The sequence below is a fragment of the Callithrix jacchus genome, chromosome 10 (assembly GCF_049354715.1).
Source record: "Callithrix jacchus isolate 240 chromosome 10, calJac240_pri, whole genome shotgun sequence".
NCBI classification, from domain to species: Eukaryota; Metazoa; Chordata; class Mammalia; order Primates; family Cebidae; genus Callithrix; species Callithrix jacchus.
In genome coordinates this window covers 100651431-100668822 of record NC_133511.1, presented here as the reverse complement: position 1 = coordinate 100668822, position 17392 = coordinate 100651431, and the positions used below count along the sequence as shown (strand labels likewise).

The following is a 17392-nucleotide window of genomic DNA, read 5'->3' as shown; positions in this document are numbered from 1 at the left end:
CATGATTGTAAGTTTCCTGAGGCTTCCCAAGCCATGCTGACCCGTGAGTCAATTAAACCTCTGTAAATTACACAGTCTTGGGTGGGTCTTTATTAGCAGAGTGAGAACAAACTAATATAAACCCTCTTCTGAGCACTTCTCATCACTTAAAATGTATTTATCTATGTATTTGTTCTCTCACTAAAGTACACACTCCATGATATCAAAGGCTCTTTTTGTTTATTGCGATATTGTTAACATCTACAATAGTATGGGGCCTGTAATATAGGCCCACTAGAAATTTGTGGAATAAATGCAAGAATGGTCAGAATCTGGCTGAAATGGCATGCTGCCAGTCTGTCTGCAGAAAGGCCTTATTCCCAGGGCCAAGCAAGGAGCCCTTTTAGAGCTGCTTTTCAATTTTCAATTTCTCTTGGCAAACATTGATTAAGCACTGAATAGTAGGTGTTAAAAGATCACAATCTTGGCCTCCAGGGCTCATAGGCTGGTGGAGAATGTAAGCATTTAAATTAAATCCATCCTTCAAGCTCTGACTCAGGTCTCAGCCCCTTCTGGGACCCCTTCTTGAATATCCCTTCCTCTTCCCTGAACCTGGGCTAGGCACTGTTCTTATGATTTCCCATAGACTCCTTTGCAAGTTTGCTCATGGCCTGTACATAAAGCAGACAATTACAGTACACTGTGCTTTGTGTTTCCTCTCTGAGTAAAGGCTCTTTAAGAGTAAGGATTGTACCATAGCCATTACTGAGTATAGTGTCTGATTCATAGAGTGCATTCAATAAATACAAGTTATTCCTGTTATTGTCACTGTTACCAGGTGTGTTTGCAATTAGTATTTATATAGCTCTGTGTGTAAACACATTTTTTGTAACTTATATCTTATTCTAAAGATATATAGGCTTAGAAGCAGCTCTATATTATATAATATTCTGTCACGCTATATTCCGTGATAGTTCCCATGTCAGTCTCTCCTTGTGTTCTGGGAGATGTAGTGATTTGTTAGACTAATTAGAATAGTTAGAATTTTTACAAAGAGTTCTAGGGGGACTCTGTGTTTCCAGCTGCAAACCGAGTCCCTGATTGACCTTAGAAATTATTTTCTATGTGCAAACATCAGGAACTCTTACAATTCTTCCATATCTGTTTAATTCAAAGAGGGCAACTCACAGGAATTCTCTCAATAAATATTTGTGGGTTTATAGCATTTTGATACAGCCACTTTGATGTGGCTGTTTTAATTCAGGGCTTCAGGACCTTTTGTTACGGCCTAAAAAACAAACCATTAAAGAGGAAGCAATTTTGTACAACAAAGAAATGTGGGGCACAGGCATCCAATCACGTTGCTGGGTTGGGTGTGTATGCTAACCTAATGTTTGTGTGTTTTCACTTTGACATGGCTGTTTCGATGTCTGACACTTCCATTACATCATATGGATCCTGCCAGAATGTTTGCTTTCAATACTTCCTAGTCTTACTTGAATACTGACCATGTGCCTGCTTCTCATTTCAATGGCAGTAGAGATTCAAATGAAGCAGAAGGCAAGGAGATTAATGATCTCAAGGGGACTGGAGAGTTCTGCCAAGAACTGGCTATGGAAATACATTCACCATTTCAGAACACAAACTACCTGCATTCTTTGCTCAACATTTCCTGGTTTAGAGCTTCAGATGACTGGTTGGAGAAATGTTTGAAAATGGAAAAGGATCCCATCGCAAACATAAAAATATGGTCTATCCATGTTAAAAAGATCATTTTGATCATTTCCCCCTGCTGTGTTGTAAAATGAATTTTCTGTCTGTTTCACTTGGCGATGGGAGGAAATGGTATTCATTGCTCACTGATCAGAAGGGCCCTCAGCCGCCTGCTGTGAGCAGTCATACCCTATTTTCTTTTTCAGACAGTCTGAGTGGTCATTAGTACACACATATGTCAGGAAATCAGAAGTTGCCTCAGAAATTAACTAGATGAGTAGAAAATTAGGCCATTAAGGGGAGACTAAGAGGCTTATATTTTGACTAACATTCTCGTCTGATCATGCAACTTTATTCCTAATTATAAAACATTTTGTTAGCAAGTATATTAAACAGACTGTTATGAAAAAGCAAGTCATTGTATTTGGATTCCAGGTCTTAACTCTGAGACTGGAAGCTACGTTCTTGGTGTCTTTCTGGAATGGCAGGGCAAGTGGGTTAAGCCCCTAAACTAAATGTCATCTCTGTCATGAAGTTGATGGGTGTTATGTGTCTCTTCTTTGTGTACACTGGAGAAAGGTACCATGCTAGCATAATTTTAATTTTTATGAAGTAGGCATCAGGCTTTTCTTTCTACACCCCACACAGCTAGCAAGAGAGAGTCAGGATTTGAAGCCAAGGCCTTCTGACTCCAAAACCTACACTATTCCCGTTATAACCAGTTATTCCAAAACACTGGTCTGCAGCTTGGTGTTGGTTCCAAAGGAAGGTTTCTCCAGTCTGTGACAAGAATGTCTGGATAAGGGCAATACCTCCTTGTAAGCGCTGTCATCTGTTCAGAGACACCTCTCTTTCTAGGTATGAAAGGCTTGTTTTTGTTTTTCTTTTACCAAATGATGGTGATTGTAAATAGCAGCGAAAAAGGTGTCCTAAGATGTCAAAGTGAAAAACTGGCCTCACTGTGGCAATCCCCAGGCTTCTATCCAAAATCTTCTTGGCCTGGGAAATAGCAAAGCTGAGGAAGGAGAAGTACACCCATTACCCTGGTAAGAGCTCCTTTGGGCAGACTCCCAAGATGGCTTAGGTTTACCTGGGGCTTACCCAGAAAAGGGCTGGGCTGCATCCATTGCTGGAGGTGATTAAAATACTCCTTAAAGCCATGCTTCTTGGACTCTAAGTGCTATTAGCTCTCAGCCAGTTTAGCAGTCATGATAATGAAGGTGACCTTTTAAAAGCCACAATAGATTGAATTTTTTTTTTCACTAGGTAAACTATCTTTTCCATATAAGAAGTAAACCCTGGATGATCAGCCTTTGTGATTTTTACATGTCCAGGATGGGGAAGACCTGAGCTTAGAGACATTTGAATGTTGATGTAATTCAGTATGACTCTCCAGAAAAAGTCACCTTTTTGCTGTTGTGACGGAGCCAGACTTATCTGGATGTGGATCTCTATTTCTTTTAGCCTTTGCAGCCTTGTTCAAGACTCACGTAAAGGCTCTGTAACATGGTAACTTCCCTCCCCAAGTTATCGTGGGGGGCAACTCTTTGGAAGTCGCTACCATTGCATGTGGTATTACTTTCCTTTACTGCGAGGATCCACATCAGTTTTCGGTGTGTCCTGAGTCACACTTACTTTTATTTTCCTGCAGGTGGTTCCAGTTTCCAACTGTGCCTGGAGAGGCTTCTACTAGTCAAGCCCCTGCAGCTGTATAGGGGATGTGCCAGTCTCTCTAATCTCTGCCTTCACTTCTGTTTCAGTGCCAACAATATGCCCAAGCAGGTGGAAGTGCGAATGCACGACAGTCACCTCGGCTCGGAGGAACCCAAGCACCGGCACCTGGGCCTGCGCCTGTGCAACAAGCTGGGAAAGAATCTCCTGCTCACCCTGACGGTGTTTGGTAGGTACCTGCACCACCCCACCCCAAGCCCCCTCTTCTCTGGGCGTCTCCAGGCTCTGTGGGGCAGCAGGTCTCAGTGGCCAGCCCTTCCACTAGAAGGGAAGCCACGTGGTTTGTCTAGGGCCCTTTCTGCCCAGACTTCAGTGATAGAATTTTCCTCCTCACCTCCTCTAGCCATTCATTCTCTTTTGGATTCTAGTAGTTCTCAGATTTTATGCAAATAAATATCTTGTGAGAGTGTTGGCATGCAGATTCCTATACGCATGGAGACTTTGTTTTGGACCATCTGAAATGAGGCCCTGCAATCTACATCTTAGCAAACCTTCTGGGTGATTCCAAAGCAGTGGTCCATGGACCACAGTTAGAGAACCACCTGCATCAAGATAAGCACAGGTATTGCACAAAACCCCACTAAAATGGTTCCCAAGGTCTGAGCTTCTCCAGACACATCATTAATTTAGGTAATTTGGGCACATTATCTAATGAGGTCAGTGTGGAAGATGTTTGTTTCAATGCCTTGATCTGCTCCAGCTCTATCTTGCAAGTCCTCCGCCTCTGCTTCAGGCCTCACCCAGATGATGGTTGTTCTCACGCTGTTGACACGATCTTGGTCTTAGGTTTTCCATGAGGGTTTATTGAAAATGGGGCAAGCTGAAGTTTCTTGTAATGGCAACCACACCATTTCCTTTCTCAATCCCTCCCTTGTTCTTCAGCTCTCACTTAGGTTACACAGAGAAGCAATGAAGAATTTGTCCTTCCCACCCGCTCACCCCCAAACACCTACCAGCACCCCTCCATTCCATGGCCTTTCCTTTGAGGCAGTCGTCTTGGTTGCCAGTGGTTCAGGGTCAGGACTGGGAGCTTTCCATAGCTAAGTTTACTTAATAAGAAACCACAGGCATAGTTGGGTTTTCCAAAGGTTACCCACCACATAATCACAACTCATTCATCACAGAACTTGAAGAAGCTGGAGAATATGATTTTCACCTGCAGAAGAAAAAAAAATCAGGCTTGCAGCCACATTGCTCCCTCCACATCCATGAAATTAACATCTTAGCCCACATTCCTGGGACTCCCTTCCTCCCTTATGGCCAGTGGTACTATGACCCAACTTGTGGTTTCTGCAAGGCTCATTCATGTTGGCCACCCATTTGCAGAGATCTAAAATTTTTCTTGTGGAATCTTTCAGTCTGTAAAGAAAAGGTCCCTGCCAGCATCTCTGCCTCAATTGTTTCCTCCAAAATTATGTATTTTAGAGTCCATTCTTGAGCTCCCATAAAAGCAGCAATCTAAAAACTATGTAAAAGGACATAGACATTAAGGACAAGCCTTGAGGGTGAGCCATGGGGAAATTATTGGAAGCCAAAGAAAATAGACAGGAAGAAAAAAAAGTAGAATTCATACTAGGTTGGTCAATTAAATGTTCTTTTTATCTGGCCTCCAGTTACAATGAGAAGACACACATTAAATGCCATCCCATGGGGCCAAGCTTGGGCTGGGCGAGGAAGCAATAATTGTCCTTGTGGGTTATTTCTATGGACAATTTCTGGCTCCAAGTAGACAAATAGCCTCAAATAAGTTGGAGTCAAGTTGCCAGTGTGCACTTTCATAAAGCCTTGAGAAGGTTCTCCTTGATTCTTTGGGTGCTGACTTTTAGAATAGTTGGAGGTACAGAACGTTCTCTCGCTAGTCATCAAAATCAGCTTCACTTATCTACTGTTGTTGTTGTCACATATTATTCATCATCTAATACGGCTAAAGTGTGAGAAAGGTCAATGTTGCTGAAATAAGTGTCTAGAATTGTTAGTCATTTGACAAGGGCAAAAAATAAATCCAGATTCTTTTCCCCTTCCTTTTAGGTGTCATCCTGGGGGCAGTATGTGGAGGGCTTCTTCGCTTGGCATCTCCCATCCACCCTGATGTGGTTATGCTAATAGCCTTCCCAGGGGATATACTCATGAGGATGCTAAAAATGCTCATTCTGCCTCTAATCATCTCCAGCTTAATCACAGGTAAGACCACCTGACTACTGCCTGGCTAACATGGGTCATACTCCAGCTCTGGCTTTTGGATTGACGGTAGAATCTGAATTTGGTAGAGTGAATGTGCTCGTCTCTGTCATTTCATTTCAGAGCTTTGGTTTTCCTGTCTCTGAAATGGGGATAATTAACCCTAAAGAAATAAAAGCTGGCTGGGCGCAGTGGTTCACACCTGTAATCTCAGCACTTTGGGAGGCCGAGGTGGGCAGATCAGCTGAGGTTGGGAGTTAGAGACCAGCCTCACCAACATGGAGAAACCCCGTCTCTACTAAAAGTAAAAAATTAGCCGGGAGAGGTGGTGCATGTGTGTAATCTCAACTACTCAGGAGGCTGAGGCAGGAGAATCACTTGAACCAGGGAGGCGGAGGTTGCAGTGAGCCTAGAACGTGCCATTGCACTCTAGCCTGGGCAATAAAAGTGAAACTCTGTCTCAAAAAAAAGATAAAAAAGAGGCTCACCATCAATTAGTCAATCTATTTGTCTTTCTCTCCAACCAAGAAAAAAGATGAAAAGGAAACACAGCCATACATTACAAGTGATGATACCTCTAGTGATTTATTTTTTAATTTCTACTTTCCTCACTTTTCTAAATTTTGTTCAGTTACTAATAAAAGTAATAAATGGAAAAGGAAACTGTCTACTATTTAACTGGGAATGGAGGAAGGTTGGCATTAAAAGAAAAGGAAATGCTATGTATGAAAGCCCTCTGAGTCTTTCAAAACAAAGGGACTTCTAATATGTGACATCATGTTCACTTATTTTTGACTAAAAGAATTAATGACTTTATTTGAAAGAATTTGTTTCTCCTCTGTGGGCTTATACTAGTAGTTTGCTCCCTACCAAATAATATTGCTCAAACAGTGTATAAATTGGTGCCCTTTGGAGACTCAGCTCTGAGTTAAGGGCAGGAAGATGAGGTCCATATTTGGGTACCAACTAGCTAAGTGATCTGGAGAAGTTCCCCCCTGGACTAGTCACCTCATGAAAGAAGTGGGAGAGGCTCTGGTTACTCCAGGAGATTCAGGGGCTAAGCTGGGTTGTTAGTCACTGGTCAACTGGCATCAGCTGGTTGACCAGTGACTCCAGTGCTCGAAATGCTGGGACTCAGGATCAGGCACTTAGGGGCTAAGTGGGATCTTATCATGCAGAGCTAGATTAAGTGAAAGGATGCATTTACCATGAATACTCCTCCCTAAAACAGAGAAAATGTTCTCTATGCCTGTTAACAGGTCATACATTAGCCAACTTGGTGGGAAAACCTAGCTCCCATCGGCTAGAATTAGACTTTAGGTTGTAAAGAGAAATATGCCATAAATAGGTCAGCTTAATTTGGAGCAACTCATATCACTAACTTCCTCCCCCGTAGCAAAAAGGACTGACCACCAGAAAGGGGTTCAATCTCTCTTTCTGGTAAAAGCAGGAACTGAAACCAGGAAGTGGAGACGTTGAAGAAGCAACTGAAAAAAAAACCCAAGGGAGCTGGAGTTTTTGTGACTTGCTTGGAATTTTCTCTAACCTCCCTAGGTATAGATGAAGTGCCCACCATTAGCAGGGTGCTTCACAGGGTGTTCTCTAATCCCTGCATGAGGCTGAGAAATGTGGATCTTCGCTGTTCACCTCGGAGAAATGAGAGGGCTGGGCGAAATCATTATTCTCAGACTCTTCATGTCAGTTACCACTAATATATTCAAAAGACGTTTTGAGAGTGGCACAGAGCTACCAGTTTTTTAGTTTTCTAAGTGAAGATATTAAAACATGAATAAATAAATGAGTTAAAAACTAGCATGTACCAGCACCATTGCTTCATAAAAGAAAGGAGATGTTAAGACCAAAAACAAAAAAGTGGAAAGAACATCCTCTCAAAATTAAAAATGGGATGTCTTCAACTTTATTTTAACTCATTATTGCAGACTGACAAAAACAGTTGTCACAGACCATTTGTAAATGCTAAACAGGAGGATCTCCAACCCTCCCAGTTCTGTAAAAACTTGAAAATCTCCCTGGATAATAGAATGATAAACTGTGGGATTGACCAAATATTCAGTACAGTTGGCCCTCCATATCTGTGAGTCCCTCATTGCAGATTGAAAATATTTGAGAAAAAAAAACTAATTAAAAAAAATACAAAATAATAAAAATTTAAAAATATAGCATAACAGCTATGTACATAGCATTTACATTGTATTAGCTATTATAAACAATCTAGAGGTGGCTTAAAGTGGACAGGAGGATGTACATAGGTTATATATAAATATTATACCATTTTACATAAGGGACTTGAACACCCTCAGATTTTGGTATCTGTTGGGAGTCCTAGAACCTGTCTCCTCATGGATATGGAGGGAAGACTACAAGAGGACATTTAATCAACCATTAACACATTTGAGTAATATGGGCCAATGTCATAGAAATGTAGACGCAGGTCATTAACACAAGTGTAACAGAATTAATCCTTCTGCATTTCTTTTCAATCCAGGGTTGTCAGGCCTGGACGCTAAGGCTAGTGGCCGCTTGGGCACGAGAGCCATGGTGTATTACATGTCCACAACCATCATCGCCGCAGTGCTGGGGGTCATTCTGGTCTTGGCTATCCATCCAGGGAATCCCAAGCTCAAGAAGCAGCTGGGACCTGGGAAGAAGAACGATGAAGTGTCCAGCCTGGATGCCTTCCTGGACCTTATTCGCAATCTCTTCCCTGAAAACCTTGTCCAAGCCTGCTTTCAACAGGTAACCCAGGGTTCAGATGTTCTCTCTTCTGCAGTCCTCTAAGTCATCGAGGCGATAACTTAGAGTCTGTGTTAACAGACTAACTCTGCGTAGAAATTTTTTTAATATGTAATTATCTCTGTCTAGGCCCAGGGATTCTATGAGGTTGTTTAGGGCAGGATCTTGGGATTGGGGTCTCCTGGTTTTAATTTTTTTAAACCTCCCCTTTTTTCCAGCTCACTTAGTATCTTTTTGATCTAGGATTGTCATCCCTTTTTTTTCCTCTCTCTCCTTATATCTATCTCTTCCTTTCCTTTCTATGCACGAGGCTGGGAAATGCATCTTTGAGTCATCCATGAGCATATTTTTATCAGCCTTGCCCACAACCTTCTAGAGTACACAGTGGTTCTCAAACTTGGCAGTAAATCTAAACCACCAATGGCACTTTTTAAGAAATGCAAATACTGAATTTGTATTTCTTAAAAATACAGATATTGTGGAGATTCTGCACAATGGGTATTTTTTAAATTGTGGAAGTAATACATGCAGATTGTGAAAAATTTAGAGTTTAGAAGCACATAAAGTAAAAGTTGGAAGCTTCTTCTTCCCCTTCTCTAGAACTACTTATGTTGAAAATTTTGTTTCCTCCCTTATAGTTTTCTCTTGCCACATATGCAAGTGTACATAATCTTTAAAACAATTTAACCCAGGTCAGGTGTGGTGACTCACACCCATAATCCCAGCACTTTGGGAGACCGAGGTGGATGGATGATTTGAGGTTAGGAGTTCAAAACCAGCCTGGCCAACTGGTGAAACCCAATCTCTACTAAACATAGAAAAATTAGCCAGGTGTGGTGGTGGGCACCTGTAATCCAAGCTATTTGGGAGGCTGAGGCAACGTTGAGCCGAGGAGGGCTTGAGCCCAGGAGGCAGAAGTTGCAGTGAGCAGAGCCATTGCACTCCAGCCCGGAAGACAGAGTGAAATGCCATCTCAAAAAAAAAAAAAAAATTCAACCCAATAGTACTCCATTATTCATACAACATTGCATCTCACTTTTTCACTTGAGTATTTTAAAGTCATCTCTTTCTTTTTTTCATGATTACATAATATTTTTAAAGGACAAATTCCTAGAAGAAATGAAAATGCCCTGACAAGGAGTTTTATATTTTGAGTCTGCTGGCTGTTGCAAAATGGCACTACAAGAGTATGTAGCAGTGGGTACAGAGTCTTAGCAATGCATACTCCTGCTTGCTCATACATGCCTATACATTCTTTTAAACTTGTGATCTTTTTAAAACAGGAGATTCTGCTGAGTGGAACCACTGAGTTACCTGAGTAGGCCCCATCTACTACCCTGTTTTCTACCCCAAGGCCAGCTTAGGCTAGAACACACCCCAGACACCCCAGTTCCCATTAGCCCAGGTGGGAACTAAGCTAGAACGAAGCAGTCTCCTTCAGCCATTTCCAAGTACAGAAGAATAAGCTTAGAAAATAGGTAGCTTAGAAGAAAAGAATGTATTCCTCGTCGTCTCCAAATGCAGTCATTAACCATCGCTGAGCTCAGATTACACTGGGTTGGGATATGTTCCCTGGTTTCAGATGCCATTTTAGTGGCACATGTAGCATGGACCTATATTAAAGGAAACCATTAGAGGCCAGAGAAGTTGGATGCAGAAATAAACAGAAATAAGCTGGAGAAGAAGGTGCTTACTGGGCTCCATCTATATGGTATGTTTGCCCTGCAGCCAGCCTGCTCAAAAAGATGAATCGACTTGCTTTAGAGTGAGACTTGCTTGCAGTTGAGTGCCGTCTATTCTTAACATTTTGGAAAGAGCATTCTGGGATAGCAGCTGCAGGAGACTGAGCTAGTAGTAGACTTGGGGAAAGGGGAGCATAGGAAGGGTTAGGAAGGACAGATTTGGACTCAGTTCTGTGCCTGGTCATGGCCATGCTCTGTGCAAGAAGGAAGGCAGAACCAAGAAGCAGGCAGGCTCTTGGAGCTATTGCTCTGGTCTTGGAGTGAGCTTTTGTGGAGCTGGTCACGCTCACACTCGGTGAGCACTGTGGTGGATGGGCAGTCTTTGCATGCAGCTGCCCATGACAAGGGATGCTGTCTGCCACTCTGGAATAGAGACTTGGGCCATTCCCTGCCCCAACCTGGCCCTGACCCCAACTCTCCATTGCCAAAATTCATATGAGGACTGAGCCTTGGTCCCCCAGGAGGTTCAGGATCAAGGTCCCTTTGGGTTGGGACAATCTGAGGAAGAATGGCATAGAATCTACCTCAGGGAGAGGATGGGTACAGATTCCTTAAGCCTGGGAGGAAGGCACTGAAGAGGACTTGAGGACAGGAAACTCTTATAAAGGGACATGACATTTCAAGAGAGAAAGGGTGCACGAGAGGCGTCTTCTGTGTCCATGAGTACAGCTGGAAGTGATTTAAAATAACCTCTCTTGAGTGGAGGGAGCTCCCTGACCAGAGTTAGAAACAGAGATGTAAAAAGGAAGATGAGCTGTCCCGGTTTGCCCAAGTCAGGTCCCTGTGTCTTTGTGAGTGGGGAGGCCTCTTGCTTGCTATTTAGGGCTTCCTCTGAACCAAAGTGAGATTTCCAAGAGAGTTAACTGGCTGTAAGATATGGCCTGACAACATTAAATCACTATTAAATCAACAATTAAGAACCTACATGGGTTCTTTTCCTCCAGAAAATTCAGTGATCTGTGTATGTTCACTCAGCCAATACTTATGAGCAGGATGGGCTGCCAGGTTCTCTGCTTTGCATAAGAATGCCACAGGGGAGGAGACAGATGAGGACCCTGCCCCAAGGAGCTCACTTACATTAAAGGGGAGGGAGGCAGACCAAAACAACCATCAGGGCTACACAGAAGAGACTTAGAGATTAAACAGGTGTGCTCTGAAGGCTAAAGGCAGGATAATAGGCTGGGTGGTAACTAGGGAAGATGTTTGAGCTGAGATGATAGGGGATCAGAATGAGTTAAGCCTATAAAAAGCTGGGGAAAGAGGCTTCTCAGCAGAGGCACAGATGTGCAGAGGCTGAAAAGTACTTAGCATGTTCAGAGAAGAGAAAGGAGGCTGTGTGAGGCCAATAGGGGGGTATAGTAAGTGGAGGAAGATGAACTCAGCTCGGGCAGGACTTGGTGGGCCAGGGGAAGTTAAGGATATAGACAGAGTTATAGGCAGCCACACTTACCTATATACTGTATGTAGATAAGAAAAAATGGTGAATAGGTCAGTTTATGGCTTTTGCAGGTTTTACAGTGAGAGATGATGGTGGCTTGGGGTCAGGGAGACTGGAATTGGCACCTGCTGTGCTTTGGATGTCTGTCTCTTCCAAAATTCGTGCTGAAATTTAGTTGCCATTATAACAATATTGATAAGTGGGCCCTCTGGAGAGGTGATTGGGCCATGAGGTCTCTGCTCTCATGGATAGAATTAATGCTGCTATAAAAGGATGAACTTGGCTCCTTTGTGCCTCTCTTTGCCTTTCTACCTTCCTCCATATAACGATACAGCAAGAAGGCTCTTTCCAGATACTGATACCTTCCTTCACTGTGTACTTCCCAGTCTCCAGAATGATAAAAAAACAAGTTTCTGTTTATGATAAATTATCCAACGTCAGGTATTTTGTGGTAGCAGCACAAAACAGTCAAAAACCGTCCTTGGTTGTACAACCAAACAGTTTCTGTGAAGCAGGAACTCAGACAGAGAACTAGGCCTGCGTTCAGTGTTGCTGTCTCCTTGGCTTCAACTTATGCCACTGGCCTGTGCTATTTGGAATCTGGATTTTTGTAGTCAAACATAATTCATCTCGAGTCCTGCTTTAGCAACTAACTAGCAAGGTGCCCTTGAGTCCAGCAGCTACTGTTGACACAAGACTTAATGGATGTAAAACAGGTAGTAGCTGGCCTCCTGCCTGATCCTGACAGCCATCACTCATTTAGATGCATGAATATTTCTCTTTTTAAACCAAACTTTGGCTTCTTTAGCATCCTAAGGGTAGGTCGACAGTTGGCTTTGGTCCCCTTTTCTTTCCTGGGAGCATGGCTCTGCTGTTCATGAAAGCTTCTCTTCTGATTCTTATTGCATTTGCTCTTCACACCAGTGTTGCCCAAATGAAGGGGCCGGTGGGCTACCTGTTCTCCCCTCAAACAGCTGGCCCTAGGCTTCCTCTCTCCCTGCACAAGCGCATATGGCCAGGCTAGAACAGAGAGCACCCTGGCTTACCTCAGAGAACACTGATCTCCCTTGCCTTCTATTTCAGATAACTGGTCAGTTCAGCATTGCTTTCGATGGGGCCCAGTTACAGTAGGATTTGTTCTTTAGAGCTTAACATACAGCACAAACTGTGGAAATAACTCAGTGGAGGTGAGGCCATCTGAGTTGAAGTCCCAGTTCTGCCCATAATTCCATGACGTCCAACAAGTCACTTGACTTCCCCATACATCTTTTTCCCTATCTATTCAGGGTTCAGCCATCTGTTACCTACTACATGCCGGCACTGACATTCTAGGATTCTGCATTGAGTTCTATTTTAATGCCCCTGGAGGTGGTGTTTTTTGGGCTCAGATGTGAATTTTTATAGCACTCTGCATGTAGGGTGCCTGGCACCTTTAAAAATAGGACCACTGCCATGGATGTCGAGGAATAGCGGGAGAGGTTCCTTGTGAGTCATCTGACAGAGATGCTTGGGGAACATTGAGCAAGGCTTGGCATCACTGCCCAGAAGGAGCAGCTGTCTTCCCACCTTGAATTTGGATCTGAAATATGAGCAAATTCTCCTGCCATGGTAGCTGCTGGCAGCTGGCACTCTTGGTGCCCAGATGGAGATTTCCAGCAGAGCCTAGCTCTAGAAGGAGCCCAAACTGAGGTGGCCTGTGATGCCCCTGTCCAATGGGGACCAAGTGTGGCGGGGGTGGTGGTGGTGGGGGAACAGGTGGATTGTGAGTTACTGATCTGACCCCTGCCAAGGCTTCCTATTCTGAACCAGACCCAAATCCCATCACAACTGGAAGGACCATCACAACTGGGAGCACCATCTAACTGGGTCTCACAATTGTGAAGAGCATCCAAGTTAGGCATTTGATACTGATTCTGAGCTACAATCAGAGGAGTGAAAGAAGATATTTATCCCCCAAGTTTAAGCTCGTGTCTTATTATTGATCACACTACTTACAGTACACTTGCAAATTATTTTCATAAATTCTGTATTTATGAAATCGTGTCATTAGGCATGAAAACGCAAATATTACATTTCCCATTTTTATGTGGGAGCTAAAATATTTGAACACGTGGAAAAATAGGGGAAAACTAGATAACAAAGGCTAGGAAGGGTGAGTGGGGGAAAGGGGAAAAGATGAAGAGAAGTAACTTAAAGGGTGTAAACATGCAGAAAGATGGAAGGAATTCATTCAGTGTTTGAGAGCAGAGTTGGATGACTATACTTAAAAAGTGTATTGTACTCAGATGATAGACACCTTAAATGCTCGGATTTGATCATTATGTAAAAACATGTAAAAAGTTTCTCATGTGCCCCATAAATTTGCACACATGAAAAAGTCTGTAATGAGCTGTGATTAGGACAGTTGTGTCTCACTGTGTATAATAAAACACCACTTTGCTAAATACAGATATATAAAATATTCTCCTGTTTTCATAACCTTGCTTTGGCATTTCTTAATTATTGTTAACATATTGGGCATTTAAAAATATATGAGTAGCCAGGCTTTTTTTTTTTTTTAACTTCTAGGCCAAACCTCAGCTTTATACCTTTTTTTCCCTCACTCTATTAGATTCAAACAGTGACGAAGAAAGTCCTGGTTGCACCACCGCCAGAAGACGAGGCCAATGCAACCAGCGCTGTTGTCTCTCTGCTGAACGAGACTGTGCCGGAGGTGCCGGAGGAGACTAAGATGGTTATTAAGAAGGGCCTGGAGTTCAAGGACGGGATGAATGTCTTAGGTACGCAAGGTGGTGGCCCGGGATTCTGCTTCCCGGGCAATGGCTGGGCTCTCCTGCACTCCCTTCTCAGAAAACTGATGATTCAGTTGTCCTCTAGGAGGAGCAGGAGGCTCTCTCTCGGGAGCAATTTGAGGGTCACTGGGACTGAGAGCTGAGCCATTTAAGGAAGAGGGAGAAGGGCAGAGAAGACCTTCAAGGGACAGGGCAGCATGGATGTGGGAAAAAGGAGGGAGCTCACCGCCATTGGGCACATTCCCTGACTCTCTGCATGGTGTTAGAAAATCACTTTCTCTGACTGTCTGGATATTAAGTGACACATCCATTGCTTTCGTTTCTTAAGCATGTTTTAAAAGCTGCTGGTGCTGTGCTAGGTGCAGAGGCTGGACCACCCAGCTCTCATAGTCTGCCAGCAAAGCAATGCTACCAGGACTGTAAAGTGTTGGAGTAGGTACCAAAGGAGCTTTACAGATTATCTTATTTTACTCTCTGGGATCCCAGTGAGCCCTTTCTCCTAGCCCAGTGCCCTCTAAGCATGCCATCCTAGAGGTTTTTGGGCTCTGCAGTTGGTCAGACCTGGGTTTGGATCCAGTATGGACCACTTACCAGTGATCTGACCCTGGGCAAATTGCTCCATTTCTCTGAGCCTCATTTGTAAAATGGAAATGGGATTGGTATCTATTTTGTAGATTACTGTGAGGATAAAATGTGATTGTGTGAATAGGGCACAGTAGCACATGCCATGTGCTATATCCCTATGAGCTCTGATCATCATTCAAAGTGGGTGGAAAGCTGACGAGTTCAATAAGAAAATACCTTCATGAGGGACAGAGGTTTCTTACCCTGTGAGCGGCTCTAATCTACCCAGTTTGCTCCCCTCCCACTCAGTGGGTCCACTTCCTTCCATAACCTCCACCATTAGAATGGTGTCCTCTAGACAGGAAATAGGGCATTTGGCAAAAACTTGGGAGAAATGGTAAATCTGAATGGATGAAGTATTTTTATTTATCCAAGCACAGTTTTTAAAGGTTTGGATGACAGCTGTTTAGAGATGAATGAGTTCAGTAGTCCTTTCACATTGTCATCTAAAAGATCACATGACCTTGTCTTCTTAGTTTGGTTGTCAGATAAAATACAGAATGCCCAGTTAAATTTGAATTTTGGATAAAAGTCAAATAGTTTTTTAGTGTATGTCCCAAATATCGCATGGGAAATAATAATACTAAAAAAAAATTCAATGCTTACCTGAAATGCAAAAAGTAATTGAGTGTCTTGTTTGTCTGTTTCATTCCAAATCTGGTAAGCCTACTCCTTAGCCATCCAGAATGGCAGAGAGAAAGAGGAAAGAGAGGGAACAGAATTGCATAGTCACTGAGAAGCAGAAGCGGATCTTTTTTGTTTGGCCTGGCAGGAAGCAGGTTGGGTGAATGAGAGTGAGAATGAGATGAACTGACTAGGTTGGCAGTTGATGGAAGATCAATAAACATTGTTTAACAACCAGTGGGAGATGAGAGGTGGAAGGAGGAAGGAGAAAGAAGGAGAGTTCTTCTTGGGAGGTTTTGCAAATATCCCCAGCACCCACCACTAAGCAGCTCTTCTCCACCACTGCCAAGATATCTATGACCCTTTCAGGACCTTCCTAACTCCCCCATGGTCCTTTCTGGTGGGTCACAACTTAAGGCACCCAATCCCCTTTTGTCAAAGTGTTCTTCAGTCTTTCCCATACTCTGGAGGAGCTTGAGGCCCATGAACAATGGGGCCAGAGCTTTGGAGTGAATCATTCAAAGACTCTCCTGGTTGTTTCCAAAGCCTTTCCTGGTTGTGGATTCTGGGAAGTCACAGGACCTTTGGCTCTACTGGGGAGTTTCAACACAACTCACTGCTCTGTAACCTCAGTGGCCAAGTCTAAGAGGGCTTTGTTGGAATGTAACACCCCCATACCAGTGAGCTGTTTCAATTAGGCAATGTTTACAGAGAAAAATTACAAGCTGAATACAGTTTCCATCCAAGTACAGATCAAGGCTCTGGAAAGCCAAGGGAAGTTAGGTTGTTGAGAAACTTCCCATTTACAAATCATGGCTGAAATAAGGTTATTTCCATGGTCTTCTGAGGGTGGAGACAGTGGCTTTTTTATTTGTTTGTTTTGCTGTCTTTCTGTTTTTTGGCTTTGGAAAGTCCCAAGGATTAAGCACTTGTAGTACGTGAAGATACAACCCCAGCTCTGGCCTCTCACTTCTTTAAGGACCCATTTCCCTCCTAAAAAAAATCCAGAAACAATTCTGTGCTCTATCCTTCTCCCAACTGCTTAAATCAATTCCAACTGCTCCTTTAAAAATCTATCCCTCATAGATATGGCCAGTTTCTGCTGACACTGAGTGGAGTTATTTTTTCCTCCAGTTCTTTGGGACCTTGATACCTTGGGCATTCTCTCTTAATTTCAAATGAAATTAACTGAGTAATGTGAGCTATTCTCACCCAGAATATTCAGATTGATTCTTTCTCACAACCCACCTAGCAGACTTCTCTCCATGCGCTTGAGAGAAGGACTTGGGAATGGCCTGAAATTCATTTGTACATTACTGCAGAACTAGTTCCCCCTGTCCTGAATCTCATCTTCCCTAAGCCTTTGTCTTTCCAGGCCAATAACTCACTTGTGAAGTCACTTGTCAAGCTTTCTGGCTGAGAGCAAAAAGAGGAGATACTAAATGTGAAGTATTAGCAACCCCAAGTGCAAGTGCCGGATTCTTTTTGCTGAAGATAGAAAGGATCCATCAAAGGGTAGTTAGACAACCTGAGTTGATATGTGCTTGCTGTAAAGGGGTTAGTGTGTTAGATGACTAGGGAAAGAGTAAAGTCGAAGGTTCAGAGAGAAGGAATTTCCTTCTAAGAGAAACAAATTGTAATGCTATACTTTACAAGGTACAGGTTAAGACTTCAGGCATAACCGGACGCCATTGGAAACTGGATGTAATAGGGAGGGACTGGGAATTGGGACTGCCAAATTGAGCAGGTTAGGTGTGGGGAAAGGAGGAAAGAGAAGATGGCTTATACTTCAAAGTAAGAGAACAAGTCAGGTGGGC

At 43.1% G+C, this 17392-nt stretch overlaps 1 protein-coding gene across 11 annotated transcripts in view; it reads left to right on the top strand.

Annotated features, from left to right (window-relative positions):
* The window catches only part of SLC1A2 (solute carrier family 1 member 2), a 165560-nt gene that overhangs the window by 95730 nt on the left and 52438 nt on the right, over positions 1-17392 (top strand). For all 11 annotated transcript variants that reach the window (XM_035262358.3, XM_078340843.1, XM_078340846.1 and 8 more), the window contains 4 exons: positions 3453-3592; positions 5452-5604; positions 8108-8358; positions 14147-14315. In XM_035262358.3, the coding sequence (XP_035118249.2) occupies positions 3453-3592; positions 5452-5604; positions 8108-8358; positions 14147-14315 (713 nt within the window). The remainder of the gene's footprint in view (positions 1-3452; positions 3593-5451; positions 5605-8107; positions 8359-14146; positions 14316-17392) is intronic.